General features: G+C 37.8%; 2 protein-coding genes across 4 annotated transcripts in view; one reads left to right on the top strand and one right to left on the bottom strand.

Annotated features, from left to right (window-relative positions):
• The window catches only part of LOC120772324 (nose resistant to fluoxetine protein 6-like), a 43,921-nt gene extending 31,848 nt beyond the window's left edge, over positions 1–12,073 (top strand). The window contains exons 2-7 of the mRNA XM_040100855.1: positions 4,851–5,334; positions 6,488–7,388; positions 7,451–7,570; positions 9,397–9,642; positions 9,710–10,253; positions 11,303–12,073. Of these exons, the coding sequence (XP_039956789.1) occupies positions 4,887–5,334; positions 6,488–7,388; positions 7,451–7,570; positions 9,397–9,642; positions 9,710–10,253; positions 11,303–11,437 (2,394 nt within the window). The 5' untranslated portion in view covers positions 4,851–4,886 and the 3' untranslated portion in view covers positions 11,438–12,073. The remainder of the gene's footprint in view (positions 1–4,850; positions 5,335–6,487; positions 7,389–7,450; positions 7,571–9,396; positions 9,643–9,709; positions 10,254–11,302) is intronic.
• Positions 12,074–18,708: 6,635 nt separating this feature from the next.
• Positions 18,709–22,521, bottom strand: part of LOC120771363 (aquaporin AQPAn.G-like) — a 46,027-nt gene continuing 42,214 nt past the window's right edge. For 2 of the 3 annotated variants that reach the window (XM_040099322.1, XM_040099320.1), the window contains exons 2-3: positions 19,359–19,914; positions 18,709–19,300 (exon numbers count right to left, since the gene is read on the bottom strand). In XM_040099322.1, coding sequence (XP_039955256.1) covers positions 19,088–19,300; positions 19,359–19,895 — 750 coding nt within the window. In that variant the 5' untranslated portion in view covers positions 19,896–19,914 and the 3' untranslated portion in view covers positions 18,709–19,087. Of the gene's footprint in view, positions 19,301–19,358; positions 19,915–21,019; positions 21,149–22,521 lie in introns of those variants that run through there. The other variant, XM_040099321.1, reaches the window with a different exon arrangement.

Below are 22,521 nucleotides of genomic sequence, written 5' to 3'. Positions count from 1 at the left end.
AAAAAATTAAGCCGGCTGTAATGTTACAGTCAATGGGAAATGCTATGGAATCACAATTAATGACTTTTTTGTTCCTAAATTGGCGAATGTTGATATGGACAACCTTTGGTTCCCACAAGACGGGGCTACATACCAAACAGTCAACGAAGGAATCAATTTATTGAAAGGAAGTCATAGTAGTGACCGCATTATTCCGCATCGTGGGCTTATGTCGTGGAAAGACTGGTTCAAGATGTGTTATGAGTTTCCAACTCACTATCGTGCCAATTAAATGTTTTTGCTACGAAGAAAGCTGAACCAAAGTTATTGAACTTTGAAACAAATCAACTTAGAGCTGATTTTCCATAATAAAAAACCATCTCTCTTTAATGCTAAATGTCATTATTATAGAAAAAATTAAAGTTACATTTCAAACGCACAAATCTTTTTCGCCTTCTTCAACATTGTTACCAGAGTTTGCTACCTTAACATTATTGCTGGCGTCTGCAACAAATAGCGCCTAGCGCCTGCGCAATGCACGATTGAAAAGCGATTGAGTGCGAAAAAGCATTAATAAAATACTTTGATGTTGCTTTTTAGACGAAATCACACACGTGTATACATCAACAATGAACAAGTGCGTGTATAACATTAATTGCATAAGGCAAATGGCAAATGGCAAATGGCAAACAAGTTAACTCGCCTTTGGGAGGTTATTAAGCTTTTTTGCATCAAACACCAAAGTCAGTACACAAGGTTTTCCTTTCATGCAAGATTACTTTACAGCTTCATATGCATACAAACATACACACATATGTATATATATTTGGCGAATTGTTTTGTTGTTGTTGCTATCATAAAAAATAAATTTGCTTTGTTTAATCGATGCGCAGAATTGTGCAATGCTGTGTGGTTAATTTTGCCAAAAGCACAACCAAATTGTTACGTTTAAAGAACAATAAAACTCTTTTTATATGCTATATAACTAGTACATAAATATGTATATGTATATATGTATATATATAATATATGAACATGTTTTTTACATGCACTCTCGTTTGTGTGTCAATTTGCGGTAAAGCCATTTGTGCGGTTTTCATTGTCAATGTCAATGCAAGAATGACTGACAAACAAGGTCTAACAACTGTAAATAAGTATGAACGGGTATATATGTATGAAAGGTTATATGCATGTAACGGTTAAATTTGACATTTTGCTATGTGATTTAATAACTTACATACACACATAATTATACTGGAGGAGGATGTCGAAGCTTAGCCATTTGGAGGTTCCCTACTTTTTTAAAGATAAAACGCAGAAACTTCAAATTTATTGGGGGAATATTTATCACTCGAAATATCATGCTTCGGCACTTATTTTTTTAAGATTATCTCTTTCAAATATTGAGTCCAAATTTCGATGACTCGTTCGAGCATTTCGACTGGTAACAGGCGAATGACACACGTGATGTTTTGTTCCAAAGCCTGAATCGAAGCGGCATGGTCTACATAGACTTTAGACTTTACATATCCAATACAATACAAAGTTCTAACGGTGTGATATCACACGATCTTGGGAACAAATCGACCGGCCCAAAATGTAAAATTACCTGCTCACCGAAGTGTTCTCTCAATAAATCCATCGACTGTTGCGATGTGTGGGAAATGGCGCCGTTCAACTTCAATTTTGGGCATCAAATAGTCGGTTATCATTGCGTGATAACGATCGCCATTGACGGTTACGTTCTCACCAGCATCATTTTTAAAGAAATATGGACCAATGATTCCACCAGCCCACACATTACACCAAACCCATGTTTTTTCTGGATGTAATGGCAGCTCTTCAATCTTTTCAGGTAGCTCTTCGTTCCATATATGGCAATTTTGATTTTTATATACCCATTGAACCAGAAATGGACCTCATCGCTGAACAAAATTTGGTTCGAAAACGTTAGATCTTCTTGGAACATTTCAAGAGCTTACATAACGAAGCGATGTCGCTCGCGAAGGTCGACCGGCTTCAGTTCTTGCACAAGCTCTATTTTGTACGCTTTCAATTTAAGATCTCGACATAAAATGTCCCATGTCGTTTCATACGTCATTCCGAGTTTGCTGCGGAAGGCGTCTAGTCGACTCTTCACGTTCTTCGTGTACACTCTCAGCAACGGCTGCTATATTTTCTTTACTGCGTGCTGGAAGTTGTCTATTCGGTTGAATATTATACAATAATAAATAATGGGACAGCAGCCCGATTATGTTCACCATAAGTTGAGCGAAGCGGGCGAAACACATTCTTTACGGAACGTGAATTTTCGTAATAGTTCAGGCGTAAGTCTTTCCATGATGAAAGGCCAAACAATACTGAACAAAAATAACATGACAGCTTGATACGACTCACTCGTCATCTGTCAAAAAAAAGCTATTTTAAAAAGTACCTCTACTTGGATCACTCTTTAGATAATATAAACATACTTTTCGTGTAAACCATACCGTTTACACTACCGACTACATTAGTCTACATTTTCGTAGGTAAATAATCGAAAATTGGACCTTTGTGTTGTTCTCCATACTTTAAGCATTAGTTTCATATTGCAAACTATATATATTACTATAAAAAATAAACGAAACGGATTCGTTAATTTTTCTGTTCTTGATCGTAGTGTAACTCTTGTAGTATATTATAATGCTAATACAGTAAGAGAAGATAGAAGACAGAACGAGTTTTCCGACATCGGAGGAGATAAGAGTGTATTTTTCCATCAAAGAAGTTAGATGCCTTAAAGTAAATTACATAATTATGCGAAAAACTATTTTTTTAAGTTTGAACGAAATTTTTAAACGTTTAATTTCTAATCTGTATATAAATAAATATGTACATATAGCATATCATAAAATCTGAAAATAACTGTATTAGGTAATGAAAATTTTACAATCCCGAAATTTCGGCAATATTAATTTAATTGTGTTATATACACAATAATGTTTTAATCACATTATAGGTGAAAAAACATCCTGAAAATATTCGGGATCCAAAATTCAAGTTTTACAATCCCGAAATTTCGGGACTATTAATTTGTTAAATTGGTTAAAAAAATAAAATTTGCGTTATATTTTATTTTTTCAATTACATTATAACAAATTAAACTCGAAAAAATTCGGGATCCCGAAATTTCGGGAGCTTTGTAGGAATGAGTCGTTGCTGCAAAGTTGACTTACAGTTTGTATCTGAAATATAGTTCAGAGCAATTCATTTACTTTAAGTACGTACATATGTATGTATGCAGTATGTAGGTTTATTTATAATTTTGACACCCTTCATAAAGATTTATGCGTTGGTTTTGACGCCTTCTTCACACTTCGCGTAATTCTATTCTACTAAGTTCTACTATGCATTGTGTCAACAATAATTGCTTGATATTTGACAATTACCCAACAATGGATACAAGCCCCCAAAAGATGATTAGTTCATGTGACTTGTCACAGAGTTGAAAAAAGAATATATATTATGGTAAAAAAGTACCCGGATTTTGTAAATAAAACGCAAAATATTATATATTTATCAATATTTATTTTGCCGCTTTCAAAGTCCCCAACCAGATGTAATATACATATGCCAACGATTTTCCCAGTCCTCGAAACACTTTTCATAAGCACTTTTTGGGACAGCCTTCAGCCCCTTCAGCGAATTTCGTTTTATTTCTTCGATCGACGTAAAACGGGTTCCACGGACCGGCAATTTCAGTTTGAGGAACAAGAAAAAATCAGACGGAGCCAAATCTGGTGAATACGGTGGTTGATCGATGGTATTCATTGCATTTTTGGCTTTAAATTCGTTCACAATCTTGGCTCGATGTGATGGTGCATTATCATCGTGTAAAATCCATGAATTGTTTTTCCACAATACCGAACCTTTTCGATGGATGTTCTTACGCAAACGCTTCAATACGGTCAAATAGAACTCCTTATTGATCGGCTGTGCCTCAGGAACAAATTCATGATGCACCAAACCACGAAAAAACAACGAGCATCACCTTAATTTTTGTGGCTTTGGAGTGATTTTTTTGGTTTCGGTTCGTTTTTTCCATCCATTCCGATTATTGTTCAGTTGTTTGCATGTCAAACTCATATATCTATGTTTCATAGGCAGTTATAATGGTCTTCATGAATGTGGGATCGGAATTCGCACGATCAAGCATGTCAAAAGAGAACTTTACGGTATTCTTTTTGAAAAAAATTCAGCTTTATCGAGACCAGTCGATCAAGAACGCGTTTCATGCTCAAAATATTCACCAAAATCATTCGAACGGACTCGCGAGAGATGTCGAGCTCGTTTGCCATACGATTTTCAAGCATCACTGTTTTAATATTTTCATCAGTTGAAGAGGTCGAAAGTCGTACAGAACGAGGCATGTCTTCAACGATCTCTCAATCACCTTTGAAGTCTTTGTACCATTCGTATTTTGAATTTAATTACGATTCCCGGATCCTTTTTTGTCACAATGTATGCAGTTGTAAAACTTAATATAGTACGCCATTCAAATATAAATTTCTTTTGCAATCGACCGATTTATCAATGACTGTAAGCTGTCACGAGAACTTGTGACAGATACGAGTCACTAATGATGCTCAGTAGAATGGCTTTATTATTGTTCTTTTTCTACTTTGTGTGGGAAGGGGAGTTTAAGCTTCTTTCTTACAAATAAAAGGCAGTGAAATGCAAGCGTAAGAACATTTCTATTTTGGATCTTCAACCGTTTAGATAGCGAACTCTAGAAGAGGTTGTGTTTTCAGGCATAATTATCATATAAAATAACTTAAATTCAATTTTTAATTTTGCAAAATAGTAAGACAATTTTTTTATTATCCTTACAGAATTATTAACTTCCTAGACCGTGTACACCCACAAAGATGGCCGTCAACGTGCCGAGCTCGAAGCGCAGCGCAATGCAACAAATCTTTCTAATCTTTACTTGTTGCATTTTTGTCTGCTTGCCACTTGTTGTTGTTGCACAACATAATAATTCCGTTTACTATGCCAACGTGAACAGTACCAGAAATCCAACAACACCACACACCTACAACAACAATATAAATGCCAGTGATAAAGCATTTCCAGAGGATATAGAGTTAACTCGAACTTCGAACTCTAGTACTTACCGTTACGATGAGTATGAAGACGAATTGGATATGAACTTTCGAGATAAGGATTACGAGTTGTACGAATATCTGCGACGCACTTCGGTTATTTTCGGCTTGGCGAGCATGGCGAATGGCAGTAATGTGAATACAGTTTGCAGTCGACAAATGAGACATATCCAACGGGGGATACTGCGCAAGGAGCCGTGGGCCATGAAAGGTGAGTCCCGAATGGGTTGCTATTGTGTAATCGTTGATTCAGTTTTCAGTTGTCAAACAAATACAGAAAGGTTGTTTGGAAACTCAAAGTGTAAATTACAAAAATCTCGTACTAAAAGTCTTGAGGATAGGTTGTGATGACTACTCCTTCATTATATACGTATAGTGCATTAGCTATAAATGCTAACAATGAGGCACAAAAAACATCTATCTCAGAGAAAATTAGCTAACCAGCCTATTCCTAATACTTATACAATGATCTGGCGCGCCTTGCCATTATCAGAGTAATGAAAGTGCCTGAAGATGTCGGAGTTGAACGACTGACAGATTTTATATGTTTATTTATGTAAGAAATATCTTAGGAGGTATGGCCGAATGGCGAGATCCTTTCAGTACGGAGGATAGCTGAGATTCTTTTTCGAATCCGGTTAAAGCCAATTTCCACCTAAATTCCGATAGTTGCTATAAGCTTTTATAAAGAAAGCAAAGGAAGGTGTAATCTCAGTTCTCACAAACCTCAGTGCCATGTATTAATTTTTACGAATAATCCGGAGACCTTTTGATTTGAGGAGTTCAGACTCAAGTCCTTACCTTATTGATCTACAGAAATTAAAAAGCCATTAATTCATGTCCTTGACAGATTCCATGAGTTGGATTAATTCTTTGTCAATTGAAGCTATTTATAACTCATTCCGTAAGTCTATGCTAAAGGCTCTTCGATACAAATGACCTTCCGAAAGAATTTTAAGCATTTGCTTAGATGTTCTTTATTACTAAAAGCTCCTTATCATTGTCCACTACTGAAGGGAGAATCCTATTGACATTTCTGTCTAAAAAACCGATACCGGAAGTTCTGAGTTCATAGAAACTAGTTTTCTTTAATAAAACTCAAACCAGATTTTGTGTCCGCGGTGAAGACTTGGGTCTTACGTTTACCATCAATGACCTTTCTCAAGTTTGTGGAAGAACTCTTTTATATATTACGATCGCTACATTTGATTAGTTCGAGAAGGAAGCCTATTGATTTCTAAGCACGGTTTTGATCACTTTTCCTAGTATTCTGTTGCGATATAATTGAAGTAAGCCTTATGCTGTATCACGTAATAATGATTCTTCAATTTTACCCTCTACAATCATCTCTTACTATTTTCTAGTGCTCGACGCTTCGGCAACCAAACCTTCAGGCTTTGTATTTGGTCAGAACTTCTGGCTGGGCAGCCGTGAAGCTTGTGGCGCCGTCAAGAACCCCGTCGCCATTACACTCTCTAAGAACTATCAACGTATTATGCATTATGCCATCATCACCGAACGTGCGCCCTTCGATGTGGACTATCGTGTAGTCTATTTGCGTCATAATTCACCCTGGCAGGTGGAGATCAAAATGATGTCGGAGGAAATTATTCACGTCGGACTCTGTTTGCCCAGCGTTTGTGCATCACATGAAATCGAAGAGTTGACGCGCTCGTATTTGGAACGAGGACTTTTCATTGAGAATGACATATACGATATACGACCACAGTTGGTTTATGTGAAAGATCTCAAGTTGAATAAGAGTTTCTTCGAGAAACGCACTTTCAAAATGATGTCCGTATTTCTGGCATTCACGAGCTTAATGCTCTTAGTTGCGGCATTTCTGCGGGTGAAACCTGTTGTGGAGGCGAAGAGAGAGCAGAACTCGTCGAAGGTTACGCAAGAGAGTTCAGTTGATGTTGCACAGCAGCTGCTACCCACCAAAGACAGCAAGGAACCGCCGAACTCAGCTACAGCTCCTTCTGATTGCAGCGCGCATTCGAATTTACGTGACTATGTGAAGTGCTTTGACGTCTTGGACAATTACGATAAAATGTTTACGGTGAGGGAAAATGGTAAGCGTGAGATTCCCGTTATAAATGGCTTGCGTTCGGTTTGTGCGATGTGGCTCGCGGCTTTCCATGTATTCTGGTACATGTACTTCACGGTGAACAATAAGGCCTTCTTGATTTCATATGCGGAACGGATTTTCTTTCAATATGTCAGTTCGGCACCGCTCTTGGTGGATGTCTTCTTCACTATAAGGTCAGTGCAAATTGTGGTTCTAAAGGATTTTATAAATAAATAAAATATTTTATCCATTTTAGTGGTTTCCTGCAGGCCTACAACTTTATACGAAACACCAAACAGATGGAAACGATCCGTGCCAATAGTCTTCTGCAAAATGTGAAATACTTCTTCAAGTTGCTGTTTCATCGCTATCTGAGGTAGGTATAACCTATGTGCTCAAAATTAATTTGAAAAAAATACACTATATTTAAATATCCGGATCTAATCAAAATAAAAATTTGGAGACAGTTAGATACATCCTAAGAGCTTTGTTGGGTCGTTCGGAGTGAAATTTAAATCTCCCGTATAATTTCACACTCGAAGGATTAAGATAGTTCATAGACTAGATTTTCGGTTAAACTATCTAAAATCGGTTACTCTGCTAGGCATATCTATATGTAACGGGGTTTTCCATAAGAGCGCTACAAAAGTTTGTTTTTAAATAAAAGGGTTTAGGATATCAAAGAAATTCTTTTTTCCTGATGATATGAAATGATATGAAACTCGATTTCTTATGCATGGCCACCATGGACACGCTTGCAGAAGTCCACCGGCAGCCCAATTTTCACGTTCGATATTCGTACGAAATTCATCAATCGTTACTGGCTTGTTGGCATAGACCATAGACTTGAGGTAGCCCCAGTGGAAATAGTTTAACGGCGTCAAATCGCACGACCGAGGCGGCAAATTGATTGGGCCATTTCGTGAGCTAACACGTTCGCTGTGTGACTTATGACGCCGTTCTGTTGGAACCACATACTGTCCAAGTTCATATCATCCAATTTGGGGCAAAAATATTAGGTTATCATTGAGCGGTAGCGATTCTCTTTCATAGTAACGGAAGAAGTACCGCCCAATGACGCCGCCGACTCATAAACCGCACCAAACCGTAATTTTCTCGGAATACAAAGGTTACTCATGGAGTACGTTTGGATTTCTGCCTGACCAATAACGCATATTTTGCTTATTGACGTAGCCATTCAGTCGGAAATGAGCCTCATCCCTGATTTTGATTTTTCGATGAAAATCCTTATCGTTTTCAAGTTGTTGCTCAGCCCAATACACGAACATACGACGATTCTGGTGGTCAAGCTGCTTCAGATCTAGCGTCAATTTGATCTTGAAAGCATGTAAGCCAAGATCTTTTCGCAAAATTCTCCACAACGACGTCACAGATTTGGCCAACGCTTGAGAACGACGTGTCAGAAACTGACTGGGGTCTGATCTGATAGGACGATTATGACGACCATAAATTGGACGTAGCGCTGTTAAAGTGGAGGCCACTGACTTCGAATTTCTGTAGTAAATTTTAATAATTTCGACTCGTTGTTGTATCGTATATCTTTTCATGATGAAATGGCAAACCTTATTGAAGAGAAATGTCAAAAGTGCGGGAAAAAATATGGCGTCGTTTACTTTCTCCATCGGTCCACTTATGTAGCGTCCCTATGAAAATTATATAGGTCAAATACTCGTATCTATAGTGGTACACTCTAGTACACTCTATTTAGAAACAAGTTGCATCAGAGAGGGGCAAACTACATACTTCACTGTATCTCTGTAGTACGATAATAAATCCTCGAGGTAAAATCAGTTTCCATCTTATGAAGTCCAAACACTGCTAGTCAATTCGAAAGCCTTTTAATGAGATCAATTTCAGGCATAATAAACATAAGCCTAGGTTTGTTAAGCAATTTATAGGACCGAAACATAGCGTGTGTCATAAAAAGACGAAGTAGAAGTGGGAATGGATACGCACAATCTTTACCACACTTAAATTTTACTTCAAAATTAACCAATTGGTGAATGCATGGCTCATCAGCCTACCAAACTAAACTAACCTATTAGTATATTGGGAAGAGCCATACCCTTTCTGAAGATACATGACTCAATTTCTAGTGGTATATTGTGTAGATTTCAAAGTTATTAACGTCTTTTTTTATTGTACTGAGAAATTAATTTGTATTTGCTACTTTTTTTTCAGACTCGGCCCGCTATACCTAGTGATGATGGGCACAGTGGACTTATTTTTCGCCTACATCGCCGACGTTTCAGTCTACCATATTAGCGAGCGTTTCGATGAGAAATGCACGCAATATTGGTGGCGCAATTTGATCTTCATACAGAATCTGTTCGATCACAATGACATGTGCCTTAATTGGACCTGGTCATTGGCATGTGAGATGCAATATTATGTGCTAGCGACCATACTACTCTTCACCTATGCCAAGTGAGTTATTGTTTTGTTGGTAATTTTCTTTACATTGATAAGCTAATGTATTGTATATTTGTTCCAGAAACCCACGCTTGGTCAAGGGTTTTACGGCGGCCATTTTAGTTGGCACCATTGTTTGGAGTTATTCCATTGGTTTGGATACCAAATTTCAACTATCCTTCGACTCTGTGCTTGCCACTGGCACGGATATCTACATCAGTCCCTTCGTACGCATTTTGCCATATGTACTAGGCGCCGTTACCGCCTGGTATCTGCTGCAGCGACAGTCCCAGATCGACATCAGCGAGTTGAAGGAGAAATGCTTTTGGAATTTAGCTATTTTCATATTCTTCACCTGCATCTATTCGACAATCAAACGTGATATGTCCGTATTTTCGGCGATTACTCTCTTCATTGTCGGACGTTTGCTTTTCTCGCTAAGCATTTGTTGGATGATTGTGGGCAGCGCAACCGGACGTGGCGTTTGGTGGTCGCGCATTTTGGAAGCCAAGGTGTTTCAGCACATCAATCGGGTCACGTATGGCATTTATTTGTTGAATCCCTTCGTCATAGCTTTCTTCTTCAGCTTGACGAATGCGAGTACTAATGCGGATCCGCTGATGATGGTGAGTAAATAAGTTGAATGTCTAGCATAAATACGGAGTTATTTTCATAATTTGGCGTCACTTTGTGCCTAGTCGCATTAAATGGAAACTTAATGATAGAAAGTACTTGAAATACTATCCAGTCAAAATTGACCCGGACTGTAAAATACACCATAAATATTTTTCCTTAGATTGGTACAACTTTTTTATGTTAAGGAAATTTAATAACAGAAAGTAGGTACTTAAAATTCAATTCAGTCAAAATTGACCCGGACTGTAAAATGCTACATAAATATTTTTTCCTAAATTGTTAAAACCTTTTTTATGTTCGTGTGAAGTTTGATCTCCATACCTACATTTATCAATTACTGTTTATTAGTTTAACACGTGCAGTTTATGTGAACCAGTCCGGGTCAAATTTGATCTTGAGTGTTTATATTGTCGAAGTGAATTAGGTCTCTTAAGGAGTTAGGGGTAGTCAGAGGCACGAAAAAATTAGAATTTTGAGTATTTTTTATTGCTATTAAATCGTGTTATTTTACAAAAGTAGTTACATATATGGCATTATTACAGAAAGTGTTGACTTGAAGTCACGAAAATTTCAAAAAAAAATTTGATTTCCAAAGTTATAGTCGTTTGTGTTGACCCAGTTCCAAAAAAAAAACTACTTGTGGTGACAACCATAAGTCCTTGGAGATTCATCTAAAATCAATCGGACAAAAAAAATAGTTTTATAAATGGATAATCCTCTGCCTGATCGAAGGATTTTTTTTTTTTTGGTTTGGTCGGAACCATCATACTCCGAAAATTAGGAATTAAACCCTTCCTTAGTATCACTGACATTCCGAGTTAAATATAAGAGCTCACTTCTACTAAAAGCAATTAGTTACAAAATTTGCTCGGTAAAGCTCAAAAAATCTATAAAAAATACTAACTAATACCTTTACAGTTATCCTTAGCATTCATCTCTTATCTTACATTATTGGCTTTGCTTTTAATTCTTTTTCTCTCTTAATTTTTTTCTTATTTTTTTCTGTTATTATAATCCTCTTTCTCTCTTTGTTTTGCAGTGCGTAGTGACATCTGGATTTGTTGTTATCATTTACTTAGCTTCGGTGGTGTTCTCGCTAGCTTTCGAAATGCCCTACTGCAATTGGTCCAGCTTGATGCTTAAAAGTGGCCGCAGCAAGTCGAAACGCCTATAACTGTGCTATTAATTGCTGAGCTTCAGTTTTAAATAGTGGATTTTGTATATATGTTTTTGGCTATTAGATAGACGGTGTTATTGTGGATGCGGCATATACAGGAAGAGTGTTAGAGTGTTGCATATGCTTATGATTTTTTTCGAATACCCTGTCTCCTTGTAACCTTGTAATGCCTTGGGCCAATTAATTTAGTGTCGTTTTTAATTTCATATTTAATTCATTGTGATCATAATCCATCCAATTGGGTAGTTATATAAGATATTGATGTTGTACATATTATACTATATATAAATATACATATATATGTTCATTAGTATATATGTACCAGTATATATATATAAGCTTAATTTACATGGAATAGTTTTAGAATGACGACTTAAAATTTGCTCTTTTCATTAAGTGCTGCAAATGACATACATACATATTATTGTAGGTAAACCTGTATATACTTCTTATATTCTTATAAAATTTGGAGCAAAAAACTCAGTTGTAAATTTTTTGCGATTTTTCTAAAATATTTGTTTTGCCAAAACTTTATCTCATAACCGAAAATAGGCTTATGTTAAGTTAACTCCATAGAAGGAGTAGAATATTTGTGGTATGTAAGCAATAAAAGGCAAATATATGTACATACATATATGTATAAATATATTGCAAAATGGTGATTTAAATATATAATAAATATAAATTTGTATATACGTTGTAAGTTTTTTTAATTAGTCTCTTATACGAGGGCTGCTATATATATTTCTGGCCTAATAATGAAAATAGGAATATTTATCAACGAAAATGGTTTTATATTTTTTCAAAATATTCTCCATCAAGATTTATACACTTTTGTATGCGCTCAAACCAATTTTCGAAGCACTTTTTCCACTCAGATTGAGACACCTCCAAAACATGGTTTTTGAGTGCTTCAACAGCATGTTCTGGCGACGAAAATCGTTGACCACGCATTATTTTCTTGATGTGTGGGAATAAAAAGAAGTCATTGGGTGCCAAGGCAGGGCTGTACGGCGGATGACCCATCAATTCGACGTTTTAGCCGGTCAAAAAGGCGCTGGTTTCAGCCGATGTGTGAGAGCTCGCATTGTCATGGTGCACAATTATTCGTCTTCTCTGTTCGTTTTTCGAATTTCTCCGAAGACTTCAGGCAAACAAATGGTGGTGTACCACTCAGAATTGACCGTCCTACGTTGCTCAAGCGGAACAGTCGCCACATGACCAGTTTTGCCAAAGAAACAGGCGACCATTTGCTTCCAAGTGCTTCTTCCACGAACAACTTTCGTTGGATTGGGCTCGTCTTAGAAGACCCACACGGTCGATTGCTGTTTTGTTTCGGGCTCATATGCATAGATCCATGATTCGTCACCTGTGACGATCTTATAAACGTCTTTTGAAGCACCGCCATCGTATTTTTTCAGCATTTCTTTACACCAATCCACACGAGCCTTTTTTTTTGAACGATTGTTAAATTGTGCGAGATCCAACGAGAACAAACCTTTTTTACGACAAGGTGTTCATACAATATCGAATGTATGCTGGTGGGAGAAATGCATAGGCATGCTTCTATCTGAAGGTATGTTACATGACGGTCTTGCATTATCAGTTCACGTACGGCATCCATGTTTTCTGGCACAACGGCTGTTTTGGGACGACCTTCACGGAATTCGTCTTTGAGCGAGCATCGGCCACGATTGAATTCGTTGTACCAGTTTTTCACAGTGCTATAGGATGGTGCTTCATAGCCAAACAAAGATTTTAGTTCATCGATGCACTCTTGTCGTGATAATCCACGTCGAAAGTTGTGAAAAATGATCGCACGAAAATGTTCACGAGCTAATTCCATTTTTTGGCCGAGATGAATTTTTTAATTCCCTGTAAATAAAACAATTCATAATTAAATGACAAAACGTTCTGAGTGATGTTATGCTAAAAAATGTCAAACTTTCCAATGGAAATGTCAGATTGCAGTTGGCAACACTTAGTGTTGCCTAGGCCAGAAATCTATATAGCAGCCTCTGTACGAGTATAGAAATTTATTTCATGGGGTCTGTAAGGTTGGAAAAATTTCGGTAGATTATCATATAGACCAAATGTTTGTTGTTTTTTCTGAATAAAATGGCAGTTCTTGAATCTCTTCAGGTTGCTCTTCGTTACAAATGCGGCAATTTTTTTCTTATTTAACACGTGGATCAATAAGTCCCGGGACTAACGCTTGTCTTGATATTCTCAAAACAATGGATTCGAAACAGTTTCGTGTGTTGATTTATCATTGCTTTTTGATGAAGAAAAACACAGTGTAAGCTCAGCAATGGTTTGAAAAGTGCTACGGGAAATCTGCTCCATCAAAAACATCCATTTGTCGGTGGTATGCTGACTTTAAACGTGGTCGTACAGACACTGAAGATGCTGAACGCTCTGGCCGGCCAAATGAGGCAATCACACCGGAAACCATCAAAAAAGTCCACCAAATCGTTTTTGAAAACCGTAAATTGAAATTGTGTGAAATAGCTGACACCTTAAAGATATCATACGGCAGTGTGTACACTATTTTGCATGAACATTTGTCTATGAGGAAGCTGTTGTCAAAGTGGGTGCCGCGTTTGCTCACGGTGGATCAATGCGCCGTGTCACAAGTCGCTTGCTACAATGGCGAAATTGCATGAATTCGGCTTCGAATTGCTTCCGCACCCACCATATTCACCGGATCTGGCCCCCAGCGACTACTACCTGTTTACAGACCTAAAAAAAATGCTCCAAGGAAAGAGATTCTACTCCAACGAGGAAGTCATCGCCGAATCGAACGCTTATTTCGAGGCCAAAGATAAATCGTTCTATAAGAAAGGTATTGAAATGTTAGAGAAGCGCTGTACTGATTGTGTTGCTCTTGAAGGAGACTATGGTGATGAATAAAGTCGAGTTTTGCCAAAAAAAAAGTGTTGTTCTTATTTAGTCCCGGGACTTATTGATCGAAGTGTTACATACATACATTACTCAAAAATGGATATCATCGCTGAACAAAATTTGGCTCGAAAATGTGGGATCTTCATGGCACTTGTCAAAAGCCCATAGAGCAAAGTGATGTATGAATTTTCAAAATAAAGAGGAACGATTTGAAAACGTTGTTCAGGCGTAAGTCTTTCCAGGATAAAATCCCAAACCATATCGAATAAAAATGCCTTGACAGCTTGACGCGACCCAAACGTGATATGTCAAAAGCAGGCTATTGAAAAAAGTAATTCTCCTTGGATCATCCGTTTTTTAGCATATAGAAGTTGGGGTAGTATCGACCCGATTTTATCTACAATATTAACCATTATCTTGCCACATATTAAAAAAGTGTTTCCTGGGTTTCATTAAGGTACCTCAGATACAATCACCGATCATATGGAGTAAAGCCGGCCGGATGTTCGAAAATCTTTATACAGGGTGGCGCAAAAGTAATCCTCCTATCAGTAGATGCTATAAATTTTGCAATTGACCTCTAATGTCAGTTCTGTTTTAACATTTGTGTAGTAAACATTCGCACGTAAATACACAATGGTACGCTACATTGCTCCAAAACTCGGGTTATTGGTGACTATTTATTTGACCAAAAATCGGTCGGTGACTTTGGCACAACGTGAATTTCGTCGCAGATTTCCTGGCCGTTCGACGCCTACTGGTGGAATACTGCGATGTTTAGCCGCCCGCCTCGAAGAGACGGGCACAAAACCAGATGCTGCAGGCGTGACAGACCCCGGAGTAGCCGTTCTGCAGAGAATATTGCTGCTTTTGCCGAGGATGTCATGGAAGCGCTGTCGACATCGACCAGACGACGTGCCACGCCAATGGGTATCAGTCGACAGTGTTTTGGTACAAGATCGCGTCTAACGTACGCTCAAGCGTCTAACGTACGCTCAAGCCATCCCACGAAGAGCCATTACACCCGCTCAAAGTTACTGTATGAGATGCTGTTTTCGCTGGAGGAGTCATCGGACCTTTTTTCTTCGAAGACGTTGCGGGCCAAACGGTTACTATGAGTGGTGAGCGCTACAGAGCAATGATCAACGAGTTTTTTTTTTTTGCCGCAACTTGATAAATTGGGATTGGAAAACATGTGGTTCCAACAGGACGGTGCAACGGCACACACTGCACGTGCCACAACCGATATGCTGAAGGATGCATTTCATCGCAAGGTTATTTTTGCGCCACTTGTTATAAGTTATAAGGTGGCTAGATCAAGCTATCTGAAACTGATTACTCTCCACTCTCCTGATTACTATTCCAAGAGATCTAAATCGGGGTTCTTACAGAGCTGGCATTCGCAGAGGAAGTTCATAACTGCGTTATTACTCTTAGCCGCTGTTGCAAATATTGTTATGGGTCATTCCCATTTTTAAAACATGTTTTCCAAATAATCAATAAACCGTTATGGTGGCCTATATATACCTTTCTTGGATCTATTTAATAAAACCTTAGCTCTTGTGCTATTATATTATGTCCATATCTTGCCTTTAATTGTTTATTTCTATCTGTTTCTGAGTTCAAATTGCGTTGGGCTCCTTCTTGATCGTTCCTTGCAGGCACATTTTTGTCTCCGCCTTAGGCTTCTCTAGAGAGACTTGGGCAATTCGTGGGAACCCAAATTATGGACAAGTGGAGTTGACCTGCTCGGCTACAACAGCGCAAACAGTGTCTACGCCAATAAAGAAGAAGAAAGAGTTAACCTACCAGTGATCTTAAAGCCCTCCTTCATTTGATTTTATCTTTAGCCACGATAAGGCTAGCATATAAGTATATATTTTCATATTCCAATTTTCTATCTCCTTAATTTTTATAGCAGAAAATGTTGTTCCGCGTGAAAAGGTCTATGGGTAGTTTATATAGGAGCATATTAAACCGTTATCTTAGACAATAATTTGTGCGAAGTTTCTTGAAGATTTATTGTCAAATAAAAAAGTTTTCCATACAAGGACTTTATTTTGATCGATCAGTTTGTATGTCGGCTAATATATCATATAGTGAAATCGCTGATTTGGACAAATGAACTAGTTCTTGAGGGACTAATACCCGGATGTACAAAGAGAGGAACAGACAACTCTGCTCTAAATGTTGCAACTGCGATTAAACCATTCACAAAATAGTATATGGATGAACTATTACGAAACAACTCGCCCACTAAAAATGGAATCGACTGTTAAACTCTGTCGTGGTTATTCAAAAATTTAAAAAATATATTTTATGAACTGTAAAATAATAAAATTATTTTATATATTTGTAAAGGCTTAGAAACCCTGATGCGATCGTCGGTTCACGAACTTGATCGAGTGCATACAGCGCCATCTGTGTGTGAAATTCTTTAGCAATGTCTTCAGTACTGCGCTACCACATTATTTAAATAATTATTTTTGCGCTAACGGGAGTTTTCTATTTTATTTTTTCTATTCAGGCATGGTGGAGATTGTTCCAGAGTGAAGAGTTGGGTTTACAAGTAGTATACAATCCAAATATCTTTGATTAGTACTAAATGTAGCAAAACTTTTTCTTCGTTCGTCCGTCAGAGAATTGATTTGACGAAATGCGAGAAGAACATTCTCTTGTCATCACCTCGAGATCTTCCCAATCATCCTATTTATGTTATTTGGGATTTTTGTCGCTACCAGAACAGTGACAGAAACATTCGATAAAACGACTAATTTTACTTTCGACAGAAAGATTCTGCGAACCAATTAATTGAGCAAATGAGAGTAAGTGAAATATTTTACACATTTGAACTAGGTTTCAGACAAGGAGACTCCCTATCGTGTGACTTCATCAATCTATTACTGGAGATATACTGGAAATAGATAAATAGAGAAAGTACAATCTACTATAAGGGTGTACAGCTGCTGGCTTCCGCCGATCATATTGATATCATTGGCCTCAACAAACGCGCCGTTGGTTCTGCTTTCTTTGTCATCAAACAAATAGTCGTCACATATGCGACTTGGCTCCCAGGTCACTGTTGACAGACATTTTTTTTTTACAATTTCTTTTTTATTTATTGAATCTGCTTTTTTTTAATCTTTAATCTTTTTAAAAACTGAACAAGCTCAAGCAAGTGATTGAGCTGTTTTGGTAATATGTTGCTTCTTAGTACGCAGGCATATCTCTTCTCTTAAGGCGTGTTTGATCGCAGGAATGTACCAAAGCATTAGCCAAAGGGTTTGGGTGATCTCGGAGTTTAGATATATATTTATTTTCTGCTGTCTTTTACTTATTTCTTTAGCATAAAAATACCAAGGTCAAAGACATAACTTCAAAGGCGAGGATAATTTCATCTATCCTGGAACCCGCAGGAACAATAACAACAACGTCAGCCTCGAAATCCAACGCAAAATAACTCTTGTCAACAGCTGCTATTTCGGACTGAAAAGGCAATTGAGTAGTTAAGTCCACTCTCAACGAACAAAGACGAAACTCTACAAGTCCTTCATCATTCCCTAACTGCTATTTGGTGCGGAGGCATGGACAATGACATCATTTTGCGGAAGATTTAAGGTTCTTTAATGATAAGCTGTACTAGATATATAGTTCAGCGAATGGAGAGACAGCGGCTACGCTAGCTAGCTGTCGTTCGATTGAACGAAAACACTCCAGCTCCGAAAGTATTCAACGCAGGAACCGCCGGGGAAAGCAAAGGAAGAGGAAAGCTTCCAATCCGTTGGAAAGACCAGGTAGAGAAGGACTTGACTACACTTGGAATATCCAATTGGCGCAAACAGCGAAAATGAAGAAGGACTGGCGCGCTGTTGTAAACTCGCTATTACCGCGTAAGCATTGTCTACGCCAATAAAGCAGAAGAAGCATTAGAAAAATGTCGCGTTTGGCATAGAAAACAACATTTCAGTACTGGATACATTGTTTAAGGCTACGAATTACTTTCTCTTTTAGAACGTTATTTGCATTAATATTATATCTGAAGCTATAAAAACTGCTTTTTTTCAGAAAAGAAGTTGTTCATCAACAAATAAACTGTCAAATTTATTTCAAACCTGAAAAAACTTCTTCTAAAAGCGAGTTCTACGGGACCCGCTTAAGTTTTGAACCCTTTTCGATCGGACAGCATGATGAGGTGCATCTCAAATATGCGAAGCAGCTCGGCTTGGTTGGATGCATGCAGAGGTCATCAGTGGATCGTTAGAGCAAATGCCGAACTTGCGACCTTCAATAAAGTAAATAATGAACTAAAAAATATTTCAATAAGTTTTGATCGTATTAGTTTATTTATTTAGTAATTTTATAACTTTCCATATATACATATATATTTACAACAATTTTTCTAACAAACGGCATAATATATAAATCGTATTGTCTTGAACCTTTTCGACTCAGCTCTTGAAAATTTCGACCACTGGTGGCAAATGCATAGCTTACAAATATGTTTCGAATTGGTTTTGTAGGCATTTACAAAAACTAAAATATATAAAATTCATCTGCTTTGCAGACTTACTAAATGCACTTCTTAAGTAGATAAATATTCTAAAACAAAAAATTAAAACATTTCCAACTCAGGAAGTTCGTATTGTTCTGCAACATCCGCGAGGATGTCGATTTGCTTCTTTTGAATCGCTCTTTGGTATTTCGAGTGATAAATTTCGTACGCTAAGTGAGGGAGGGTGTGGCTTATGAGAGTGGCACCTCCTCCATGGCGCGCAATTTGTTGTTGACCTTCTCCTCAGCAACTTCGCGTCTGAAGATCACCTTATAGACGATAGCACACACCGCTGAGCCGGCCAGTGGACCAACCCAGTATATCCAGTGATCCTGAAAGTCTGAGTTCCACAAAGCAGGAGCGAAAGATCTAGCTGGATTCATGCTGGCGCCAGTGAATTGACCCTAAAGCAATAGGAAAATATTAATTTTGGTATAAATAAAGAGAATATTAATCTATTACCGCTGTGATGGCAAGACAAGCGATGGCCATACCGAAACGTATTGGCACTGAGTCATGGAATTTGGCGTTACGTGGATCCCAGACACCGCAACAAGTGAAAATCAGCACACCGGTAATGATAAACTCAATAGCACAGCCCTGCCAGGCGTCAATGTCGCCATGCACAGTGGTCACGCAGAGATTGTGTGGCCCCTCCAATTCGACGGCATTCTGGGGTATGAGCGCCTTCAGCAGACCGTAACCAATGAAACCGCCCAACATTTGTCCGACAAAATAGATAGCAGCCATTGGCAAGGAAACCAAATTGTAAATGTAGGCAGCCAATGTTACGGCCGGATTCAGATGTGCACCGGAGACACAGCCGAAACATTGGATTATCACCAAGACGACCAAACCGAAGTTAAAAGTCATTTGGTAGTGATTATTTTCGTAGGCAGCATTCTTTACGCAACCCATACAGCCGAGAAAGACCAACAGTCCAGTGCCGATGAGCTCGCCGAGGAAGCTACAGATTTTATCCAACGTACTGTTCTTCATTTTCAATTTGTCAAGGCAACTGAAAGACGGAGAAGAAAAGTGGGTTATTAAAATGTCGAACCGGTTATACAGTTTACTTTGGTATGATTTAAAGAGAAATTTTAATTTATTGGAACTTGAAATAAAAAAATCTTATCATTAATATATGAGAGGTGCTCATTCCAGAAAAGTATTGAAGTTAGAAGTATCATCTTCCCAAATGTTGTCTAAGAACTTCAACACTTAAGATTTTTTAGAAAAGAATTTGTTTCAGCGAATAAGAATGCGGTATTTTTTCGCACCTTATTAGGCAAGACAAGCGATGGCCGTCCCGCGCAGTCGAGTTCGCGTTGATACTTTGAATGTACTTAAGGTCACGGTAGCAAAGGTATGCCATGTCCCCTTCACTTGCCAGTAACCGAACCTCTTATTTTTCTAACATTTTATGAGACGAAGTTGGTCCCTCACTCTTTGAGGAAACACTTGTAGGTCGTTTTCTTAACAAATAGACGCTTGTGGACTTTTAAATCGACACGGATCCATGTGATCGATTTATTTTCCGAACCAATTAGACTTAAAGACAATTGTTGGCCTTCAAACAAAACATATTTTTGCGATTTGGAAGTCGCTTAGTCGCGGTGACTACCTTCCAACCAATTATTTATGACCCTAGCAAGAAAGGGACTACATTTTGAAATGTCTTCCTAGAAAAAACCGCTCAGAAGTTCCTATATAAAGAAAATTGTTTTATTTTTCTGCAAACAACACTCGAGAAGAAAGTTTCTTTATATTATTTAACGGAATCAGCTTTTCACAAAATTCATATTGGTGTGTTCTCCTTTAACACATTAAACTTTCCAAAAAGATCCGATTAAAGCAACATGAGGCAGTTAGACTATTATTGAGCTCTAGTAGCTCCTGGTGAAAAACTGGTCCGACTTTCCAATAAAATACTGTTCTGAACTTGCCAGAACTCTTTTTGCGGGGATTTCTGTGAAGACATCTCAGATATTTGAGATTTCATCGACGAATAATTCTATAAACCACCGGAACATTATATGTACTATATATCAGATAAATTCTCAACTTTCAAACACCAAAACCCCTTTCCGAGTTCAGTGGCACACCAAAAGCCCACAACACACCTTTTGGAAGACTGATTTGATATCGGCACAGTTGTCGGATCAGGCGCGGATTCAACAGTCATATTAATTTACTCCAGTTCCACTGTAAACGCGCACGTCCTTATCGAACGGAATCAAACCACATACTGCACAATAAGGTTCTAGAATATACTAATTTTATTTAACTCCACTTAGCATAAACCCGGAATAAAAAAAAAAAATGTATATATATATACATATTTCTGAAGTACTTCAAATATTAACTAATGCGTCTTGTTCTTTTTCAATTTCCATACTTAAGTAGATATAATCTCTCCATTGTCGTTAGAAGTGTCAAAGTGAAGTGCGCCCACTTATGGGCGGATACCTTCATAATTCCCTAACTAAACTGCGTTTCAAAAAGTATATAAATAAAAAGTCTTGAACTGAAAAAATTAAGATTATATTCATAAACAAAGTGTGTCTACGTAGGTTCCTGCTCTACGCCACTGATCTTGGGAATTCTAAGAGTTGGCATTTGGGTTGTCCACACTTCAAAATTTCGATCAGCGACCCACGTGATAGATAACTATGAATATTCTATATATATACATATATGTACATATATATGTTACATACGTTCATGGAAGGAAACGACCAACTCAGAGCGGTTGTAGACATCGAGGTTATGCAGTAATGAAGAGAGTTAGAAAGTAAAAGTAGATCTGTTGAGCATGATGGAGCCATGTGTAGAAATACACGCAAGTGAGGAAAGTTCTCTGAGCGTCTTTTGCTTGGGAGTGGCCAGAAACGATTATTTTACATGTCACTCAAGCAGCTTACGACTTCCGGTCTTAGACCAAGTATTCTCTGCGTAGCAAAAAAAAAACATTCGTTTGAAGGCGAGCTAAAGTGAGAAGGGTTGTGCGCTGGCTTTAGGACTACACTAATAAAGAAGAAGGCCCAACATTATTGAATCATCCGACCTGTTGAATGGAGTAGAGTGTAGTGGAGTAATGGAGATATAGTAAGTATATATAGTCTAGCCTGACAGTTTTGTCTCTATCGGACCAAATTCTACACATGCATCAACTCTACTCCGTAGTCCTTGAAAAGTTTGGACGAAAATCCTTCACCATTATAGTTCTTTAGATATTGCTACACCAAATTTCTTCTCAAGTTCAGCATTATTATTGTTTCCAAATTCACATTTCGTCCATGTATGATCGTTTTTGATCCATACTTTCAGGATTTGGCAGTAACGAACAACAGACCGCTGTTCCTATGGTCCAAGTGAGTTCTCCGATGTGGGGATCAACCCGAAAACTTAGCTTAACGGAACCAAGTGTTTATTTCGATTGCTTATGAGTGTGATCTCTGTTTCCAAAGAACCTCCCATACAATACGTATTCTACTTGAGTGTTTTATCGCATGATTTATGTATATACCTTGCTTATTTTAATAAAATGCCATTTTTTGTCTAAAAAAGGTCATACATTGTTGACTGAAAGAGAGTTTTCGAGATAATTTACAGGAATATTCAG

The sequence above is a fragment of the Bactrocera tryoni genome, chromosome 3 (assembly GCF_016617805.1).
Source record: "Bactrocera tryoni isolate S06 chromosome 3, CSIRO_BtryS06_freeze2, whole genome shotgun sequence".
Taxonomy (NCBI): domain Eukaryota; kingdom Metazoa; phylum Arthropoda; class Insecta; order Diptera; family Tephritidae; genus Bactrocera; species Bactrocera tryoni.
The sequence above is the reverse complement of the archived record's forward strand: the minus strand, read 5'-3'. Positions and strand labels throughout refer to the sequence as shown.